This window comes from Oncorhynchus kisutch, linkage group LG5 (genome assembly GCF_002021735.2).
Source record: "Oncorhynchus kisutch isolate 150728-3 linkage group LG5, Okis_V2, whole genome shotgun sequence".
In the NCBI taxonomy this organism is placed as follows: domain Eukaryota; kingdom Metazoa; phylum Chordata; class Actinopteri; order Salmoniformes; family Salmonidae; genus Oncorhynchus; species Oncorhynchus kisutch.
The window spans coordinates 77,964,312-77,982,193 of record NC_034178.2 but is presented as its reverse complement, the minus strand read 5'-3'; the positions used below and the strand labels follow the sequence as shown (position 1 = coordinate 77,982,193).

Sequence of the window (17,882 nt, the reverse complement as noted above, 5' to 3'; positions counted from 1 at the left end):
ACCAAATATTACCCAAATGTTCATGTTGAAATGAGGTGGCTTGCCCAGTGGACATTGTAAATAAGGAGCATGAAAACGAATGCACACATTCCTTACATTTTATATAGTCTCCATGCACCACTATTATAAAAAAAGTTAAAGAAAATGTAAATGTTAGATACTGAAAATAAAAAAGTTTAATCACAACTAATGCGCAACGAAAGTGGACTACGGTAAAATGACGTAGTGGTCGAATGTTGTGAGTGCGTATTCGACGTGCGCATGGAAGGAAGCGCTGTGGGCTGCATTACAATGATCTGATCTCTTTCTGTTCTGCTAGCTGTTGGATATATGACTAACAGAATGATATCGGACAACCACAATCTAACGTTGCATTTGTGAAGATATCAAAGCATTCGAATAAAATATTTTAGCGTCAACTAATAGACCAAAGAGCGGTTATGATGTGTAACAGGTGAGTCAAGCTGATTTCACAGTTGCGTTGCAGAGCCAATGACGACTAATTTTCTCGCTGTCACAACATTCTTCTAAATTGGTTCCAAAAGTTGTTAGAATTATGTTGAATAACAATGACCACTGATACAGTCAGGGATTGGAAAACGAGACGAGAGAAATATTTCCTTATTATGCCATTTCGTCTTTGGAAATTATGTTGCGCATGTGCAACCGGTGGGGGAATGTGGTTCTTGTAGTTTTTCTCTTTCCGGCCTGTATTGTACTTCAGACTGTTTCACGGTCACTTAGGACTACAGCACATTTCTGAAATCTTTCGTTGTTTCTGACTAACCTAGTTCTGTTTGAAAATACTCGTTTAGCTGTTACCATTCATTTAATAATATGGGCACTGAAACCATGTAATAAACCATTTAAATAACAAATTCATGAAGTTCAATAACACAATACGTTATTTTCTAGTGAAAATAAAATCAGTATGAACCTCTTTCTGATTGATGCATAGTATTACAATACACATGTTTCTAACCACTACCCACTGGGCACAAACCTGTTGAATCAACATCGTTTGTAAATGTAACTTGGAATCTGTTGTTTTGAGGGTGAGATTTTAAAGACGGGATCATGTTATAATTGTACATTTTCAACATAGACAAACCTCGTATAAAATATGTTGAATTTGTACCTTTGAAACAACGTCAGGTCTTCAACATTATATCCAGTATCAGAAAGAAAAAAAACGACAGTCTGGGCAGCACTTCCTGTCTACAGCTGTTCATGTGGTCTCCCATCCAGGGTTTTAACCACTTCCTGTCTACAGCTGTTCATGTGGTCTCCCATCCAGGGTTTTAACCACTTCCTGTCTACAGCTGTTCATGTGGTCTCCCATCCAGGGTTTTAACCAATTCCAGTTTAGCCTTGATACTGTATTTATCACTGACTGCTACCAACGTGCTCTGGTGAGAATGATAACTACATATATTTACTATTGCTATCAGTCATTCCAAAGGATCGGTTTAACAGAGTAAATGAAATATGACTTATAAGGTATGGTCACATCCTCAATGATGCTATTTAGGCCTATACAGTATTAGGGAAGTCATCAACAAGTATCGTTTCAATTTAACCCAGGGTTCAACTGAACATACATAATATATATAGGCCCAGGGGGTTTCTAGCTTATACATGTAGGCCACGTACCATCTGTGCCACTGACTTAGTCTGGTTTTAATTCCAATTAATAAGTGATATGTTGGATTCACGTCTCCATCTCAACATAAATTCAAAGTTACAGAATGTAATCGAATCAAACTTGAAGTAGATTTTTATTTTATTTAGTCATTCTTTTACATACAATTTTGGTTGAGATGGAGATGTGAATCCAACATATACATGTTTAATTTGTAGACAAACTGGAATTAAACTCATTTAAATGTTGATATTTGGTTGCGTTGACAACCAAACACAATTCAAAAATACTTTTTCAACACCGTAAAGAGCCTAGTAACTTGTCGACAACTTAACAAATTATATTTTCAATTAAAGTTTCCAACTAAACTATAAGTTAAAGAACCGGATTAAGCCAGTAGCTCATATGGAACTTTCCAAGCATTAGATATCCTCTAAATGTTGATATTTGGTTGCTTTGTCAACCAAACAATTCAACAATACTTTTGTAATACAGTAGATAACGTTTAGGCTATCTCACAAACTAATGTAACAGTATTTATTCAACCTTACAATGAGTAACACTGTCCTCATTTTGAGATTAGCCTACTGGAACTATACATGTCTTCTTATGTAATCATAGAAAGCATGATCAAGGTAGCTTGCAAATGTCTCAGGTCTGTGAGATCATTATTTCTATAATAATCTGTGCAGAATCTTCAACAGCATTGATATCCTATCGGCAGACTCAACAGCCTTTCTCTAATGACTGCCTCGCCTGCTTCACCAACTACTTCTCAGACAGAGTTCAGTGTGTCAAATCGGAGGGCCTGTTGTCCAGATCTCTGGCAGTCTCTATGGGGGTGCCACGGGGTTCAATTCTCGGGCCAACTCTTTTCTCTGTGTACATCAATGATGTCGCTCTTGCTGCTGGTGATTCTCTGATCCACCTCTACGCTGACGAAACCAATCTGTATACTTCTGGCCCTTCTTTGGACACTGGGAGGAGGTGAGGGCCCTCGGAGTGTGGGGTCAGGAAATAACCTCACACTCAACGTCAACAAAACTAAGGAGATGATTGTGGACTTCAGGAAACAGCAGAGGGAGCACCCCCCTATCCACATCGATGGGACAGTAGTGGAGAGGGTAGTAAGTTTTAAGTTCCTCGGTGTACACGTCACAGATAATCTGAATTGGTCCACCCACACAGACAGCATCGTGAAGAAGGCGCAGCAGCGCCTCTTCAACCTCAGGAGGCTGAAGAAATTTGGCTTGTCACCCAAAGCACTCACAAACTTCTACAGATGCACAATCGACAGCATCCTGTCGGGCTGTATCACCGCCTGGTACAGCAACTGCTCCACCCACAACCGTAAGGCTCTCCAGAGGGTAGTGAGGTCTGCACAACGCATCACCGGGGGCAAACTGCCCTCCAGGACACCTACACCACCCGATGTCACAGGAAGGCCATAAAGATCATAAAACAACAACCACCTGAGCCACTGCCTGTTCACCCCGCTATCATCCAGAAGGCGAGGTCAGTACAGGTGCATCAAAACAGCAACCGAGAGACTGAAAAACAGCTTCTATCTCAAGGCCATCAGACTGTTAAACAGCCACCACTAACATTGAGTGGCTGCTGCCAACACACTGACTCAACTCCAGCCACTTCAATAATGGGAATTGATGTAAAATATATCACTAGCCACTTTAAACTATGCTACTTAATATAATGTTTACATACCCTACATTACTTATCTCATATGTATATACTGTACTCTATATCATCTATTTCATCTTTATGTAATACATGTATCACTAGCCACTTTAAACTATGCCAGTTTGTTTACATACCCTACATTACTCATCTCATATGTATATACTGTACTCGATACCGTCTACTGCATCTTGCCTATGCCGTTCTGTACCATCATTCATTCATATATCTTTATGTACATATTCTTTATCCCTTTACACGTGTGTGTATAAGGTAGTAGTTTTGGAATTGTTAGGTTAGATTACTCATTGGTTATTACTGCATTGTCGGAACTAGAAGCACAAGCATTTCGCTACACTTGCATTAACATCTGCTAACCATGTGTATGTGACAAATACATTTGATTTGTTAACTAACCTCCAGACGAGCTTCAATGCCATACAACTCTCCTTCCGTGGCCTCCAACTGCTCTTAAATGCAAGTAAAACTAAATGCAAGCTCTTCAACCAATCGCTGCCCGCACCTGCCCGCCCGTTCAGCATCACTACTCTGGACGGTTCTGACTTAGAATATGTGGACAACTATAAATAACTAGGTGTCTGGCTAGACTTTAAACTCTCCTTACAAACTCACATCAAGCATCTCCAATCCAAAATGAAATCTAGAATAGGCTTCCTATTTCACAGCAAAGCATCCTTCACTCATGCTGCTAAACATACCCTCGTAAAACTGACCATCCTACTGATCCTTGACTTCGGCGATGTCATTTACAAAATAGCCTCAAACACTCTACTCAGCAAACTGGATGTAGTCTATCACAGTGCCGTCCATTTTGTCACCAAAGCCCCATATACTACCCACTACTGTGACCTGTATGCTCTCGTTGGTTGGCCCTCGCTTCATACTCGTCGCCAAATCCACTGGCTACAGGTTACCTACAAGTTTCTGCTAGGTAAAGCACCACCTTATCTCAGCTCACTGGTCACCATAGCAGCACCCACCCGTAGCACGCGCTCCAGCAGGTATATTTCACTGGTCACCCCCAAAGCCAATTCCTCCTTTGCTCGACTTTCCTTCCAGTTCTCTGCTGCCAATGACTGGAACGAACTGCAAAAATCACTGAAGCTGGAGACCCATATCTCCCTCACCAACTTTAATCACCAGCAGTCAGAACAGATCACTGCACCTGTACAAAGCCCGTCTGTAAATAGCCCATCCAACCTCCTCATCCCCATACTGTTTTTATTTAATATTTAATATTTTGCTCCTTTGCACCCCAGTATCTCTACTTGCACATTAATTTTCTGCACATCTATCACTCCAGTGTTTGATTGCTAAATTTTGCCACCATGGCCTATTTACTACCTTACCTCCCTTAACTTTCCTCATTTGTACACACTGTTTATATACTTTTCTTCTGTGTTATTGACTGTGTGTTTGTTTATGTGTAACTCTGTGTTGTTGTTTACTCCATGTGTAACTCTGTGTTGTTTGTGTCACACTGCTTTGCTTTATCTTGGCCAGGTCACAGTTGTAAATGACAATTAGTTCTCAACTGGCCTACCTGGTTAAATAAAAATAATAAAGAATAAAAACCTTTTTAATGAGATCTCAACTGTAGTGGTTCTGCTATTAGATGAAGTACAGTGGTAACACATTTAGTCGTTGTATAAATGCAGAATATCTGTATTTCCATTTGAACTTTGTCGTGATTTTAAATGGTTGAAAGTGTAGTGATAATTCAACAAACTTCTGGCTGTCTTCTTGAGTGGGTGAATAAAGGTTGAAATCTTTTTCATCAACGTCTCAACCAAATATGACCTAAATGTCCACATTGCAGTGGTGTGTCCAGTGTTTGTGTTGAATTCCAGGTGAAAACAGTGATGCCAGGGGTGTATTCATTACGGAAACCATCGTTTAAGATCCAAACGGAAGCAATCAGCGCAAATTGAACTAAACGGGGAGAGATCTACCTGAATTTGTCCAATAGAAACTCTCGTTTGTGTTTTCCATTTGGAGTAAACAGTTTCTGTTGAACAGTTTTGCAAATGGTGGCACAGTTTGCTACAGAATTGTAATAATGTTGACTCCCCTGAACAACATGTCTCACACAGAAGATAAGGGGAAAGTAGGTAGTTGCCAAATAACTGATATTGAGGCTGATAAACTGCACCAAAGTTGGGGGTTGGCTGCATCTTCCCCACGTCATAAGAGGTGGTTTAGTATTGAATATTTTTTTATTTAACCTTTATTTAACAAGTCAGTTAAGAACACATTCTTATTTTCAATGACGGCCTAGGAACAGTGGGTTAACTGCCTTGTTCTGGGGCAGAAGGACAGATTTTTATCTTGTCAGCTCGGTGATTCTATCTTGCAACCTTTCGGTTACTAGTCCAACGCTCTAACCACTAGGCTACCCTGCCGCCCCTACTCTCTAACCACTAGGCTACCCTGCCGCCCCTACTCTCTAACCACTAGGCTACCTGCCGCCCCTACTCTCTAACCACTAGGCTACCTTGCCGCCCCTACACTCTAACCACTAGGCTACCCTGCCACCCCTACTCTCTAACCACTAGGCTACCCTGCCACCCCTACTCTCTAACCACGAGGTTACGCTGCCTCCACATGGTAGTTGCATCATACATTTCCAGTGTAATGACCGGGCCAAATGAAATAACGGATAAGTTATTCATAAATAGGAGAGTTTAGAGTTGGATGCATCTATTCCACCTTAGTTACAGTGTAATGACCGGGCCAAATGAAATAACGGATAAGTTATTCATAAATAGGAGAGTTTAGAGTTGGATGCATCTATTCCACCTTAGTTACAGTGTAATGACCGGGCCAAATGAAATAACGGATAAGTTATTCATAAATAGGAGAGTTTAGAGTTGGATGCATCTATTCCACCTTAGTTACAGTGTAATGACAGCACATTAGGAAAGTTTACAGGGGACCATAAAGTTTGTATCCTATCTGTTCTTTGTTATTCCCAGTAGTCACGGTACCCAGCTATACCTGGAGGTGCCGTCGTCATGTCTGCCTATCGTCTACTCTCCAGTATACAACATCACCTTCATGGGCCTTGAGAAACTACACCCCTTCGACAGTGGGAAGTGGGGGAAAGTCATCCACTTCCTAAAAGGTACAGGGGTAATCAATCAATCACATTTAGAATGTTTTACATGAGCACTTAGGGTTAGGGAGTGTAGCCTGTTTGTATGCTGAACAGGAAGGAGGCAAAGGGGGTGTAGCCTGGTAGTATGCTGAACAGGAAGGAGGCAAAGGGGGTGTAGCCTGGTTGTATGCTGAACAGGAAGGAGGCAAAGGTAGTGTAGTCTGGTAGTATGCTGAACAGGAAGGAGGTAAAGGTAGTGTAGCCTGGTTGTATGCTGAACAGGGAGGCAAAAGGGGTGTAGCCTGGTAGTATGCTGAACAGGAAAGAGGCAAAGGTAGTGTAGCCTGGTAGTATGCTGAACAGGAAGGAGGCAAAGGTAGTGTAGCCTGGTAGTATGCTGAACAGGAAGGAGGAAACGGTAGTGTAGTCTGGTAGTATGCTGAACAGGAAGGAGGTAAAGGTAGTGTAGCCTGGTTGTATGCTGAACAGGGAGGCAAAAGTGGTGTAGCCTGGTAGTATGCTGAACAGGAAGGAGGCAAAGGTAGTGTAGCCTGGTAGTATGCTGAACAGGAAGGAGGCAAAGGTAGTGTAGCCTGGTAGTATGCTGAACAGGAAGGAGGCAAAGGTAGTGTAGCCTGGTAGTATGCTGAACAGGAAGGAGGCAAAGGGGGTGTAGCCTGGTAGTATGCTGAACAGGAAGGAGGCAAAGGGGGTGTAGCCTGGTAGTATGCTGAACAGGAAGGAGGAAAAGGTTTTATTCATCACTTGTATGGTTTGTAGGTTGGACACTGAGTCCTCCTCCTTACTAACCTAGCAGGTCTAACCTGTTGTTTCTCTCTCTCGCTCTCTCTCGTCTCTATCTCCCGATCTCTCTCTCTCTCTCGATCTCTCTTGCTCCTCTGTCTTTCCTCTTTCTTTCTCAGAGGAGAAGTTGATCAGTGATGGGAGCATCGTTGAGGCACGGGAGGCTACAGAGGAAGACCTGCTGGTGGTTCACACAAAACGCTACCTCAACAGACTCAAGGTGGGTTGACATTAAACCTTACCTCATGACTTGAGGTGGTTGACACCAAACGCTACCTCATGACTTGAGGTGGTTGACACCAAACGCTACCTCATGACTTGAGGTGGTTGACACCAAACGCTACCTCATGACTCGAGGTGGTTGACACCAAACGCTACCTCATGACTCGAGGTGGGTTGACACCAAACGCTACCTCATGACTCGAGGTGGTTGACACCAAATGCTACCTCATGACTCGAGGTGGTTGACACCAAATGCTACCTCATGACTCGAGGTGGGTTGACATCAAACGCTACCTCATGACTTGAGGTGGGTTGACACCAAACGCTACCTCATGACTCGAGGTGGGTTGACACCAAACGCTACCTCATGACTCGAGGTGGGTTGACACCAAATGCTACCTCATGACTCGAGGTGGGTTGACACCAAACGCTACCTCAACAGACTGTATTGCTTCTCTCTGGTTCTCCTTTGAGTCAACATGGCATTGTGTACAGTACACCAAACCCTAACCCTACTCCTCCTCTTTCCTCCACCTCCTTATTCTTTTCACCTCTTTCCCCTTTTCTACTTCGTATCTTCTCTCTCCTCCGAGCTCTTCCTCCTTCTCCTCTCAGCACTCAAACTACTCAAAAGCTACTCAAAAGCTACTCAAAAGCTACTCAAAAGCTACTCAAAAGCTACTCAAAAGCTTGGTTATTATTTAGGTTAATGTGGAAAATCATGTTTAAACTTCGTCTGTTTGTTGCTGTTTACTTTATTAAATTACACAGAATAGAGAGCCCAGATATGTTTGTTGGTGTTTACTCATTCAATTAAACAAAATAGGGGCCCAGATATGTTTGTTGGTGTTTACACAATCAATTGCACAGAATAGGGGCCCAGATACAGTTGAAGTCGGAAGTTTACATACACCTTGGTTGGAGTAATTAAAACTCATTTTTCAACCACTCTACAAATTTCTTGTTTACAAACTATAGTTTTGGCAAGTCGGTTAGGACTTTTTCCAACAATTGTCTAAGGACAGATTAGTTCACTTATAATTCATGATCTCACTATTCCAGTGGGTCAGAGGTTTACATACACCAAGTTGACTTTACCTTTAAACAGCTTGGAAAATTCCAGAAAATTATGTAATGACATTAGAAGCTTCTAATTGACATTTGAGTCAATAGGAGGTGTACCTGTGGATGTATTTCATGGCCTACCTTCAAACTCAGTGCCTCTTTGCTTGACATCATAGAAAAATCAAAAGAAATCAGCCAAGACCTCAGAAAAATAATTGTAGACCTCCACAAGTCTGGTTCATCCTTGGGAGCAATTTCCAAATGCCTGAAGGTACCACGTTCAGCTGTACAAACAATAGTACTCAAGTCTAAACACCCTGGGACCACGCAGCCGTCATACCTCTCAGGAATGAGACGCATTTTGTCTCCTAGAGATGAACCTACTTTGGTGTGAAAAGTAAATCAATCCCAGAACAACAGCAAAGAACCTTGTGAAGATGCTGGTGGAAACAGGTACAAAAATTACTTTTTTGCCCGCTTTGAGGACAATACAGTGCCACTGACACGGCCCGCAACCAAAACCTGCGGACTCTCCTTCACTGCAGCCGACGTGAGTAAAACATTTAAACGTGTTAACCCTCGCAAGGCTGCAGGCCCAGACGGCAGGCTCAGACGGCATCCCCAGCCGCGTCCTCAGAGCATGCGCAGACCAGCTGGCTGGTGTGTTTACGGACATATTCAATCAATCCTTATCCCAGTCTGCTGTTCCCACATGCTTCAAGAGCGCCACCATTGTCCCTGTTCCCAAGAAAGCTAAGGTAACTGAGCTAAACGACTACCGCCCCGTAGCACTCACTTCCGTCATCGTGAAGTGCTTTGAGAGACTAATCAAGGACCATATCACCTCCACCCTAGACCTTCTCCAATTTGAAGGTTATTTTCCTGACACCACACTCTGAGGGCCCTCACCTCCTCCCTGTAGGCCGTCTCATCGTTGTTGGTAATCAAGCCTACCACTGTAGTGTCGTCCGCAAACTTGATGATTGAGTTGGAGACGTGCATGGCCACGCAGTCGTGGGTGAACAGGGAGTACAGGAGAGGGCTCAGAACACACCCTTGTGGGGCCCCAGTGTTGAGGATCAGCGGGGAGGAGATGTTGTTACCTACCCTCACCACCTGGGGGCGGGCCGTCAGGAAGTCCAGTACTCAGTTGCACAAGACTGGGTCGAGACCCAGGGTCTCGAGCTTGATGACGAGTTTGGAGGGTACTATGGTGTTAAATGCTGAGCTGTAGTCGATGAACAGCATTCTCACATAGGTATTCCTCTTGTCCAGATGGGTTAGGGCAGTGTGCAGTGTGGTTGCAATTGCAATTGCATCGTCTGTGGACCTATTTGGCTTACCGCCCAAATGACGGGGATCTGGGCCTGTTCCCGGGAAAGCAGTATGTCCTTCATGTCGGACTCGTTAAAGAAAAAAAAAGGATTCTGCCAGTGATTGTAGAGAGTGCAACAGGTCAGCTCCTCAGGAGTAAATGTCAATTGGTTTTTCATAGCCAAGCATTCATTGGTCGTGACAAGCATTTCAGGGTCCATAGCCACAGGCAGAACAGCAGAAACTAGATCAGCAGCATGACCAGGTAGACCGGGGACAGCCAGGAGTCATCAGGCCAGGTAGTCCTGACGCATGGTCCTATAGCTCAGGTCCTCCAGGAGGGGAGAGAGAGAGAGACCGGGGACAGCCAGGAGTCATCAGGCCAGGTAGTCCTGAAGCATGGTCCTAGGGCTCAGGTCCTCCAGGAGGGGAGAGAGAGACGGGGACAGCCAGGAGTCATCAGGCCAGGTAGTCCTGAAGCATGGTCCTAGGGCTCAGGTCCTCCAGGAGGGGAGAGATGAGAGAATTAAAGGGAGCATACTTAAGTTCACACAGGACACCAGATAGGACAGACAGCCCCACGGCACATATTGCAGCATAGATACTGGAGGCTGAGACAGTGGGGGTAAGGGGACACTGTAGCCCCATCAGACAATAACTCCAGATAGGGCCAACCATGCAGCCAACCATGCAGGAGATAACCCCATCCACTTTGCCAAAGCACACCCCCCACACCAAGATTGCGCCGACAGACATGGCAGCTGTGCTTCTAGCTCCTCAGCAACTTTGCAGTAATCATTTTTTTGTTTGTTATTTTTTTCATTATTAGCCCAGAACGTTTTTTGAGTTATTACATACAGCCGGAAATAACTTTTGGATATCAGAGCGGCGGTAACTCACCAGCATTACGATTAGGAATATGACTTTCCCGAATTGGATCCTTTGTTTGTACCCCCCAGGGCAATTACACATGTCCCAGAGGCTGTTCCAAGAGGTATTCGGAGTGGACTTCTAGTCCGACTCCGGAGGAGTGCACACCATCCACTGCTTCCGAGTATATTACTCGCTAATGTTCAATCTCTGGACAATAGAGTAGATGAGCTCAGGGCGAGGATCTTCTTCTAGAGAGACATTAGGGACTGTAACATACTCTGTTTCATGGAATCATGGTTTTCTCTGGATATACTGTCCCTGTCCATACAGCCAGCTGGGTTCTCAGTACATCTCGTAGACAGGAATAAATTACTCTCCATCCAGGAAGAAGAAGGGCGGGGATGTATGTTTCATGATTAACTACTCATGGTGTGATTGTGATAACATACAGAAACTCAAGTCCTTTTGTCCCCCGACCTAGAATGCCTCACAATCAAATGCCGAGCGTATTACCAAGAGAATTCTCTTCGGTTATAGTCACAGCCGTGTATATTCCCCCTCAAGCCGATACCACGACGGCCATCAAGGAACCACACTGGACTTTATGCAAACTGGAAACCACATATCCCTCAGAGCTGTTTGGTGGAGGGCTGTAGATAGGTACCGTACCTACCTCAGTATTCTGTTGCATTCACTTAATGTTTTAGGACATATGTATGTGTATGATTATATCTATTGTGTATATGTATTATACTATGTATTATATTCCAGTGTAAGTGAGTTGAGACTGTTGTTAATAACGCCATGCCATTTTGCTAGCAGTTATCAATCCCATTCAGAAATCACCTTCCTAAACCTAGATGTACATCGGAATTTCCCATAGTGTGTGTTCTGCGTGTGTGTGAGGGTGATGTGTTGTTTTCTTCGTCCAATCCAGTGGTCCCTGGTTGTAGCGACCATCACAGAGATCCCTCCCCTTCTATGCCTACCTAACTTCCTGGTTCAGAGACGGGTCCTGAGACCACTCAGAACGCAGACCGGAGGCACCATCATGGTAGGTTGGATGATGTCTGCCATAGTGTAAGCTTGTCAGCTTTGTTCTCATCAGCCTCTGTATTAGCTACTACTGTAACGTGAGGAATCTGTTGTCATAGTACAGTCTGGAGTTTTGTGTTCAGGAAAAAGATTCACAGGGTGTTATTGAATGTTTTATTCAAAACCAGTTCTATTTGGTTGTTTTTGGCATATCCTGGGAGAGACAGGCTTCTTAGAGTTTGAACAGCTGTGATGGAGATCCTTGTCCTAGGGCCTTCACAGGTATCAGAGCCGCTGAGGGGAAAGACTCTTCTCAAATTAGTATTGGAATAAATTCATTTATTTTCTTCTTCTTTACGGATAGAGAAGAATGCTTTTCTTTTTATGTCTTACTAACCTTCCCTGAGACCCATGAACTCAGAGAGCAGCCTTACTATGTTCTGATGACCTTTGTTGAAACCCAGTCAGTCTCACTAATGTTCTTGTTTTATTTGGTTCAAGGCCATGAGGCAGGGTTCGTTTGCTGCAGTATCAAACCCTTGGTTGGGGTCATCCCTCTTAGCGTCGGATACTGCCTATTCAGCAAAACATGAGCTCTCTCTGTCTCTCTCTGTGTCTCTGTCTGTGGCACATTAAAATACCCTTTTATATAAATATTGAGTCAGCAGCTACAACAACTGTGTGTCTGTGTGTCGCCAAGTGAGAACTGAGTGGTTCACTCCACAGCTGTGTGTCTGTGTGTCGCCAAGTGAGAACTGAGTGGTTCACTCCACAGCTGTGTGTCTGTGTGTCACCAAGGGAGATCTGACTGGTTCTCTCCACAGCTGTGTGTCTGTGTGTCACCAAGGGAGATCTGACTGGTTCTCTCCACGTCTGTGTGTCGCCAAGGGAGATCTGACTGGTTCTCTCCACAGCTGTGTGTCTGTGTGTCGCCAAGGGAGATCTGACTGGTTCTATCCACAGCTGTGTGTCTGTGTGTCACCAAGGGAGATCTGACTGGTTCTCTCCACAGCTGTGTGTCGCCAAGGGAGATCTGACTGGTTCTCTCCACAGCTGTGTGTCTGTGTGTCGCCAAGGGAGATCTGACTGGTTCTCTCCACAGCTGTGTGTCTGTGTGTCGCCAAGGGAGATCTGACTGGTTCTCTCCACAGCTGTGTGTCTGTGTGTCACCAAGGGAGATCTGACTGGTTCTCTCCACAGCTGTGTGTCTGTGTGTCGCCAAGGGAGATCTGACTGGTTCTCTCCACAGCTGTGTGTCTGTGTGTCGCCAAGGGAGATCTGACTGGTTCTCTCCACAGCTGTGTGTCTGTGTGTCGCCAAGGGAGATCTGACTGGTTCTCTCCACAGCTGTGTGTCTGTGTGTAAATGCTAATACGTGTTATTACTATACCATCAGTTGTTTGGCTGGCTGACTGGCTGGTTAACTGGCTGGCTGACTGGCTGGTTAACTGGCTGGCTGGCTGGCTGGTTAACTGGCTGGTTAACTGGCTGGTTAACTGGCTGGCTGGTTAACTGGCTGGTTAACTGACTGGTTGACTGACTGGCTGGCTGACTGGCTGGCTGACTGGCATCTGGCTGGCTGACTGGCCAGAAGACTGGCTGGCTGGTTGACAGGCTGTCTAGCTTGCTGGCTGGTTGAGTCGCTGGCTGAATGGCTGGCTAGTGAGCTGGCTGACTGGTCTGGTTGACTGGCTGGCTGACTGTCTAGCTGAATGGTTGGCTGGCTGGCTGGCTTTCTAGCTTACTGGCTGTTTGGCTGACTGGCTGGCTAGATTGCTGGTTGATTTCATAGCATTGCTGGCCGGCCTGCTGGGCTGCACAACTGGATCCATGTACACTGTCAACACAGTGTATAGTCTTAGCTCCTCTGTATAGTCCTTGCTCCTTCACTGGGTCTGAAGTAGAGGTCGACTGATTATGGTTTTTCAACGCCGATACCGATTATTTTTTTTTATTTTAAATTGTTTTAATAAATAAAAAATGTTATACATATTTGTAATAATGACAATTACAACAATACTGATGAACACTTATTTTAACTTAATATAATACATCAATAAAATCAATTTAGCCTCAAATAAATAATGAAACATGTTCAATTTGGTTTAAATAATGCAAAAACAAAGTGTTGGAGAAGAAAGTAAAAGTGCAATATGTGCTATGTAAGAAAGCTAACGTTTCAGTTCCTTGCTCAGAACATGAGAACATATGAAAGCTGGTGGTTCCTTTTAACATGAGACTTCAATATTCCCAGTTACGAAGTTTTAGGTTGTAGTTATTATAGGAATTATAGGAATATTTCTCTCTATACCATTTTATATTTCATATACCTATGACTATTGGATGTTCTTATAGGCACTATAGTAATGCCAGCCTAATCTCGGGAGTTGATAGGCTTGAAGTCATAAACAGCGCTGTGCTTCAAGCATTGCGAAGAACTGCTGGCAAATGCAGGAAAATGCTGTTTGAATGAATGCTTACGAGCCTGCTGCTGCCTACCACCGCTCAGTCAGACTGCTCTATCAAATATCAAACCATAGACTTAATTATAACATAATAACACACAGAAATACGAGCCTTAGGTCATTAATCTTTCCAAAATACGGAACTGTTCCGTATTTTATCTAACGGGTGGCATCCATAAGTCGAACTATTGCTGTTACATTGCACAACCTTCAATGTTATGTCATAATTATGTAAAATTCTGGCAAATGAATTACGGTGTTTGTCTGGAAGAAATGGTCTTCACACAGTTCGCAACGAGCCAGGTGGCCCGAACTGCTGCATATACCGCGTACCATATAATGCGCTTTTGTTAAATCATCACCTGTTTGGAGAAGTACGCTGTGATTCGATGATAAATTAACAGGCACCGCATTGATTATATGCAACGCAGGACAAGCTAGTTTTTATTTTATTTTATTTCACCTTTATTTAAACAGGTAGGCTAGTTGAGAACAAGTTCTCATTTGCAACTGCGACCTGGCCAAGATAAAGCATAGCAGTGTGAGCATACAACAAAGAGTTACACATGGAGTAAACAATTAACAAGTCAATAACACAGTAGAAAACAAAGGGGGGGTCTATATACAATGTGTGCAAAAGGCATGAGGAGGTAGGCAAATAATTAAAATTTTGCAGATTAACACTGGAGTGATAAAAGATCAGATGGTCATGTACAGGTAGAGATATTGGTGTGCAGAAGAGCAGAAAAGTAAATAAATAAAAACAGTATGGGGATGAGGTAGGTGAAAAGGGTGGGCTATTTACCAATAGACTATGTACAGCTGCAGCGATCGGTTAATATCATCAACCATGTGTAGTTAATTAGTGATTCTGTTAAGATTGATTATTTTATTTGCATATAGTCTTGGTAGTGTGTCTGATACAACTGGAGATTGTCATAGGAGCACTAGATGAGAGAGAGAGAGATAGAAGATATACCAGTCTGGTAGAGAGAGAGGGAACCCTTAACAGTCAGAAGGAAGCCATACCAGTCTGATAGAGAGGGAAGCCATACCAGTCTGATGGAAGGGTAGAGAGAGAGGGAAGCCATACCAGTCTGGTAGAGAGAGAAGCCATACCAGTCTGATGGAAGGGGAGAGAGAGTGGGAAGCCATACCAGTCTGGTAGAGAGGGAAGCCATACCAGTCTGATAGAGAGAGAAGCCATACCAGTCTGATGGAAGGGGAGAGAGAGTGGGAAGCCATACCAGTCTGATGGAAGGATAGGGAGAGAGGGAAGCCATACCAGTCTGGTAGAGAGAGAAGCCATACCAGTCTGATGGAAGGGGAGAGAGAGTGGGAAGCCATACCAGTCTGATGGAAGGATAGGGAGAGAGGGAAGCCATACCAGTCTGGTAGAGAGAGAAGCCATACCAGTCTGATGGAAGGGGAGAGAGAGTGGGAAGCCATACCAGTCCGGTAGAAAGGTAGAGAGAGAGGGAAGCCATACCAGTCTGGTAGAAAGAGAGAGAGAGGGAAGCCATACCAGTCAGAAGGAAGCCATACCAGTCCGGTAGAAAGGTAGAGAGAGAGGGAAGCCATACCAGTCTGGTAGAAAGGTAGAGGGAGAGGGAAGCCATACCAGTCAGAAGGAATCCATACCACTCTGATGGAATGGTAGAGAGAGAGGGAAGCCATACCAGTCTGGTAGAAAGGTAGAGGGAGAGGGAAGCCATACCAGTCAGAAGGAATCCATACCAGTCTGGTAGAAAGGTAGAGAGAGAGGGAAGCCAGACCAGTCTGGTAGAAAGGTAGAGAGAGAGGGAAGCCATACCAGTCTGATAGAAAGGTAGAGAAAGGGGGAAGCCAAACCAGTCCGGTAGAAAGGTAGAGAGAGAGGGAAGCCATACCAGCCTGATAGAAAGGTAGAGAGAGGGGGAAGCCATACCAGTCTGATAGAAAGAGAGAGAGAGGGGGAAGCCATACCAGTCTGATAGAAAGGTAGAGAGGGAAGCCATACCAGTCAGAAGGAATCCATACCAGTCTGGTAGAGAGAGAGGGAAGCCATACCAGTCAGAAGGAAGCCATACCAGTCCGGTAGAAAGGTAGAGAGCGAGGGAAGCCATACCAGTCAGAAGGAAGCCATACCAGTCTGGTAGAAAGAGAGAGAGAGAGAGGGAAGCCATACCAGTCTGGTAGAAAGGTAGAGAGAGGGGGAAGCCATACCAGTCTGGTAGAAATGTAGAGAGAGAGGGAAGCCACTCCAGTCTGGTAGAAATGTAGAGAGAGAGGGAAGCCATACCAGTCTGGTAGAAAGGTAGAGAGAGAGGGAAGCCATACCAGTCTGGTAGAAAGGTAGAGAGAGAGGGAAGCCATACCAGTCTGGTAGAAAGGTAGAGAGAGAGGGAAGCCATACCAGTCAGAAGGAATCCATACCAGTCTGGTAGAAAGGTAGAGAGGGAGGGAAGCCATACCAGTCTGGTAGAAAGGTAGAGAGAGAGGGAAGCCATACCAGTCAGAAGGAATCCATACCAGTCTGGTAGAAAGGTAGAGAGAGAGGGAAGCCATACAAGTCTGATGGAAAGGTAGAGAGAGAGGGAAGCCATACCAGTCTGATGGAAATGTAGAGAGAGAGGGAAGCCATACCAGTCTGGTAGAAATATAGAGAGATAGGGAAGCCATACCAGTCAGAAGGAATCCATACTAGTTTGGTAGAGAGAGAGAGAGAAGGAATCCATACCAGTCCGGTAGAAAGATAGAGAGAGAGGGAAGCCATACCAGTCTGATAGAAAGGTAGAGAGAGGGGAAGCCATAGCAGTCTGATAGAAAGGTAGAGAGAGGGGGATAGCCATACCAGTCAGAAGGAATCCATACCAGTCTGGTAGAAAGGTAGAGAGAGAGGGAAGCCATACCAGTCTGATAGAAAGGTAGAGCGAGAGGGAAGCCATACCAGTCTGGTAGAAATGTAGAGAGAGAGGGAAGCCATACCAGTCTGGTAGAGAAGGAAGCTATACCAGTCTGGTAGAAAGGTAGAGAGAGAGGGAAGCCATACCAGTCCGGTAGAAATGTAGAGAGAGAGGGACGCCATACCAGTCTGGTAGAGAAGGAAGCTATACCAGTCTCATAGAAAGGAAGAGAGAGAGGGAAACTGAATGAAAACGAAACATATCAAGATATATTTACATTTTTGGGGATATTATTTGTATATTTTTATGGATACATTTATAGATTCATGTTTACTCATCTCAAGGACCTAGCCTCTGTTGTGTTGTATTAGTGTTATATTTTAATGTGTTGTGTTGTTTCTAATCTAATGTATTGTGTTGTTTCTAATCTAATGTATTGTGTTGTTTCTATTCTAATGTATTGTGTTTTTCCCGTCTAATGTATTGTGTTGTTTCTAATCTAATGTATTGTGTTGTTTCTAATCTAATGTATTGTGTTGTTTCTATTCTAATGTATTGTGTTTTTCCCGTCTAATGTATTGTGTTGTTTCTAATCTAATGTATTGTGTTGTTTCTAATCTAATGTATTGTGTTGTTTCTAATCTAATGTATTGTGTTGTTTCTAATCTAATGTATTGTGTTGTTTCTAATCTAATGTATTGTGTTGTTTCTAATCTAATGTATTGTGTTGTTTCTAATCTAATGTATTGTGTTGTTTCTAATCT

General features: G+C 43.9%; 1 protein-coding gene across 2 annotated transcripts in view; it reads left to right on the top strand.

Moving 5' to 3' along the window:
• The first annotated feature begins 240 nt into the window (after positions 1 to 240).
• hdac11 (histone deacetylase 11) overlaps positions 241 to 17,882 on the top strand; it is a 53,336-nt gene continuing 35,694 nt past the window's right edge. Inside the window, exons 1-4 of one of the 2 annotated variants that reach the window (XM_031825879.1) lie at positions 241 to 454; positions 6,334 to 6,482; positions 7,379 to 7,479; positions 11,671 to 11,787. In XM_031825879.1, the coding sequence (XP_031681739.1) occupies positions 441 to 454; positions 6,334 to 6,482; positions 7,379 to 7,479; positions 11,671 to 11,787 (381 nt within the window). In that variant the 5' untranslated portion in view covers positions 241 to 440. The remainder of the gene's footprint in view (positions 455 to 6,333; positions 6,483 to 7,378; positions 7,480 to 11,670; positions 11,788 to 17,882) is intronic. The other variant, XR_004210124.1, reaches the window with a different exon arrangement.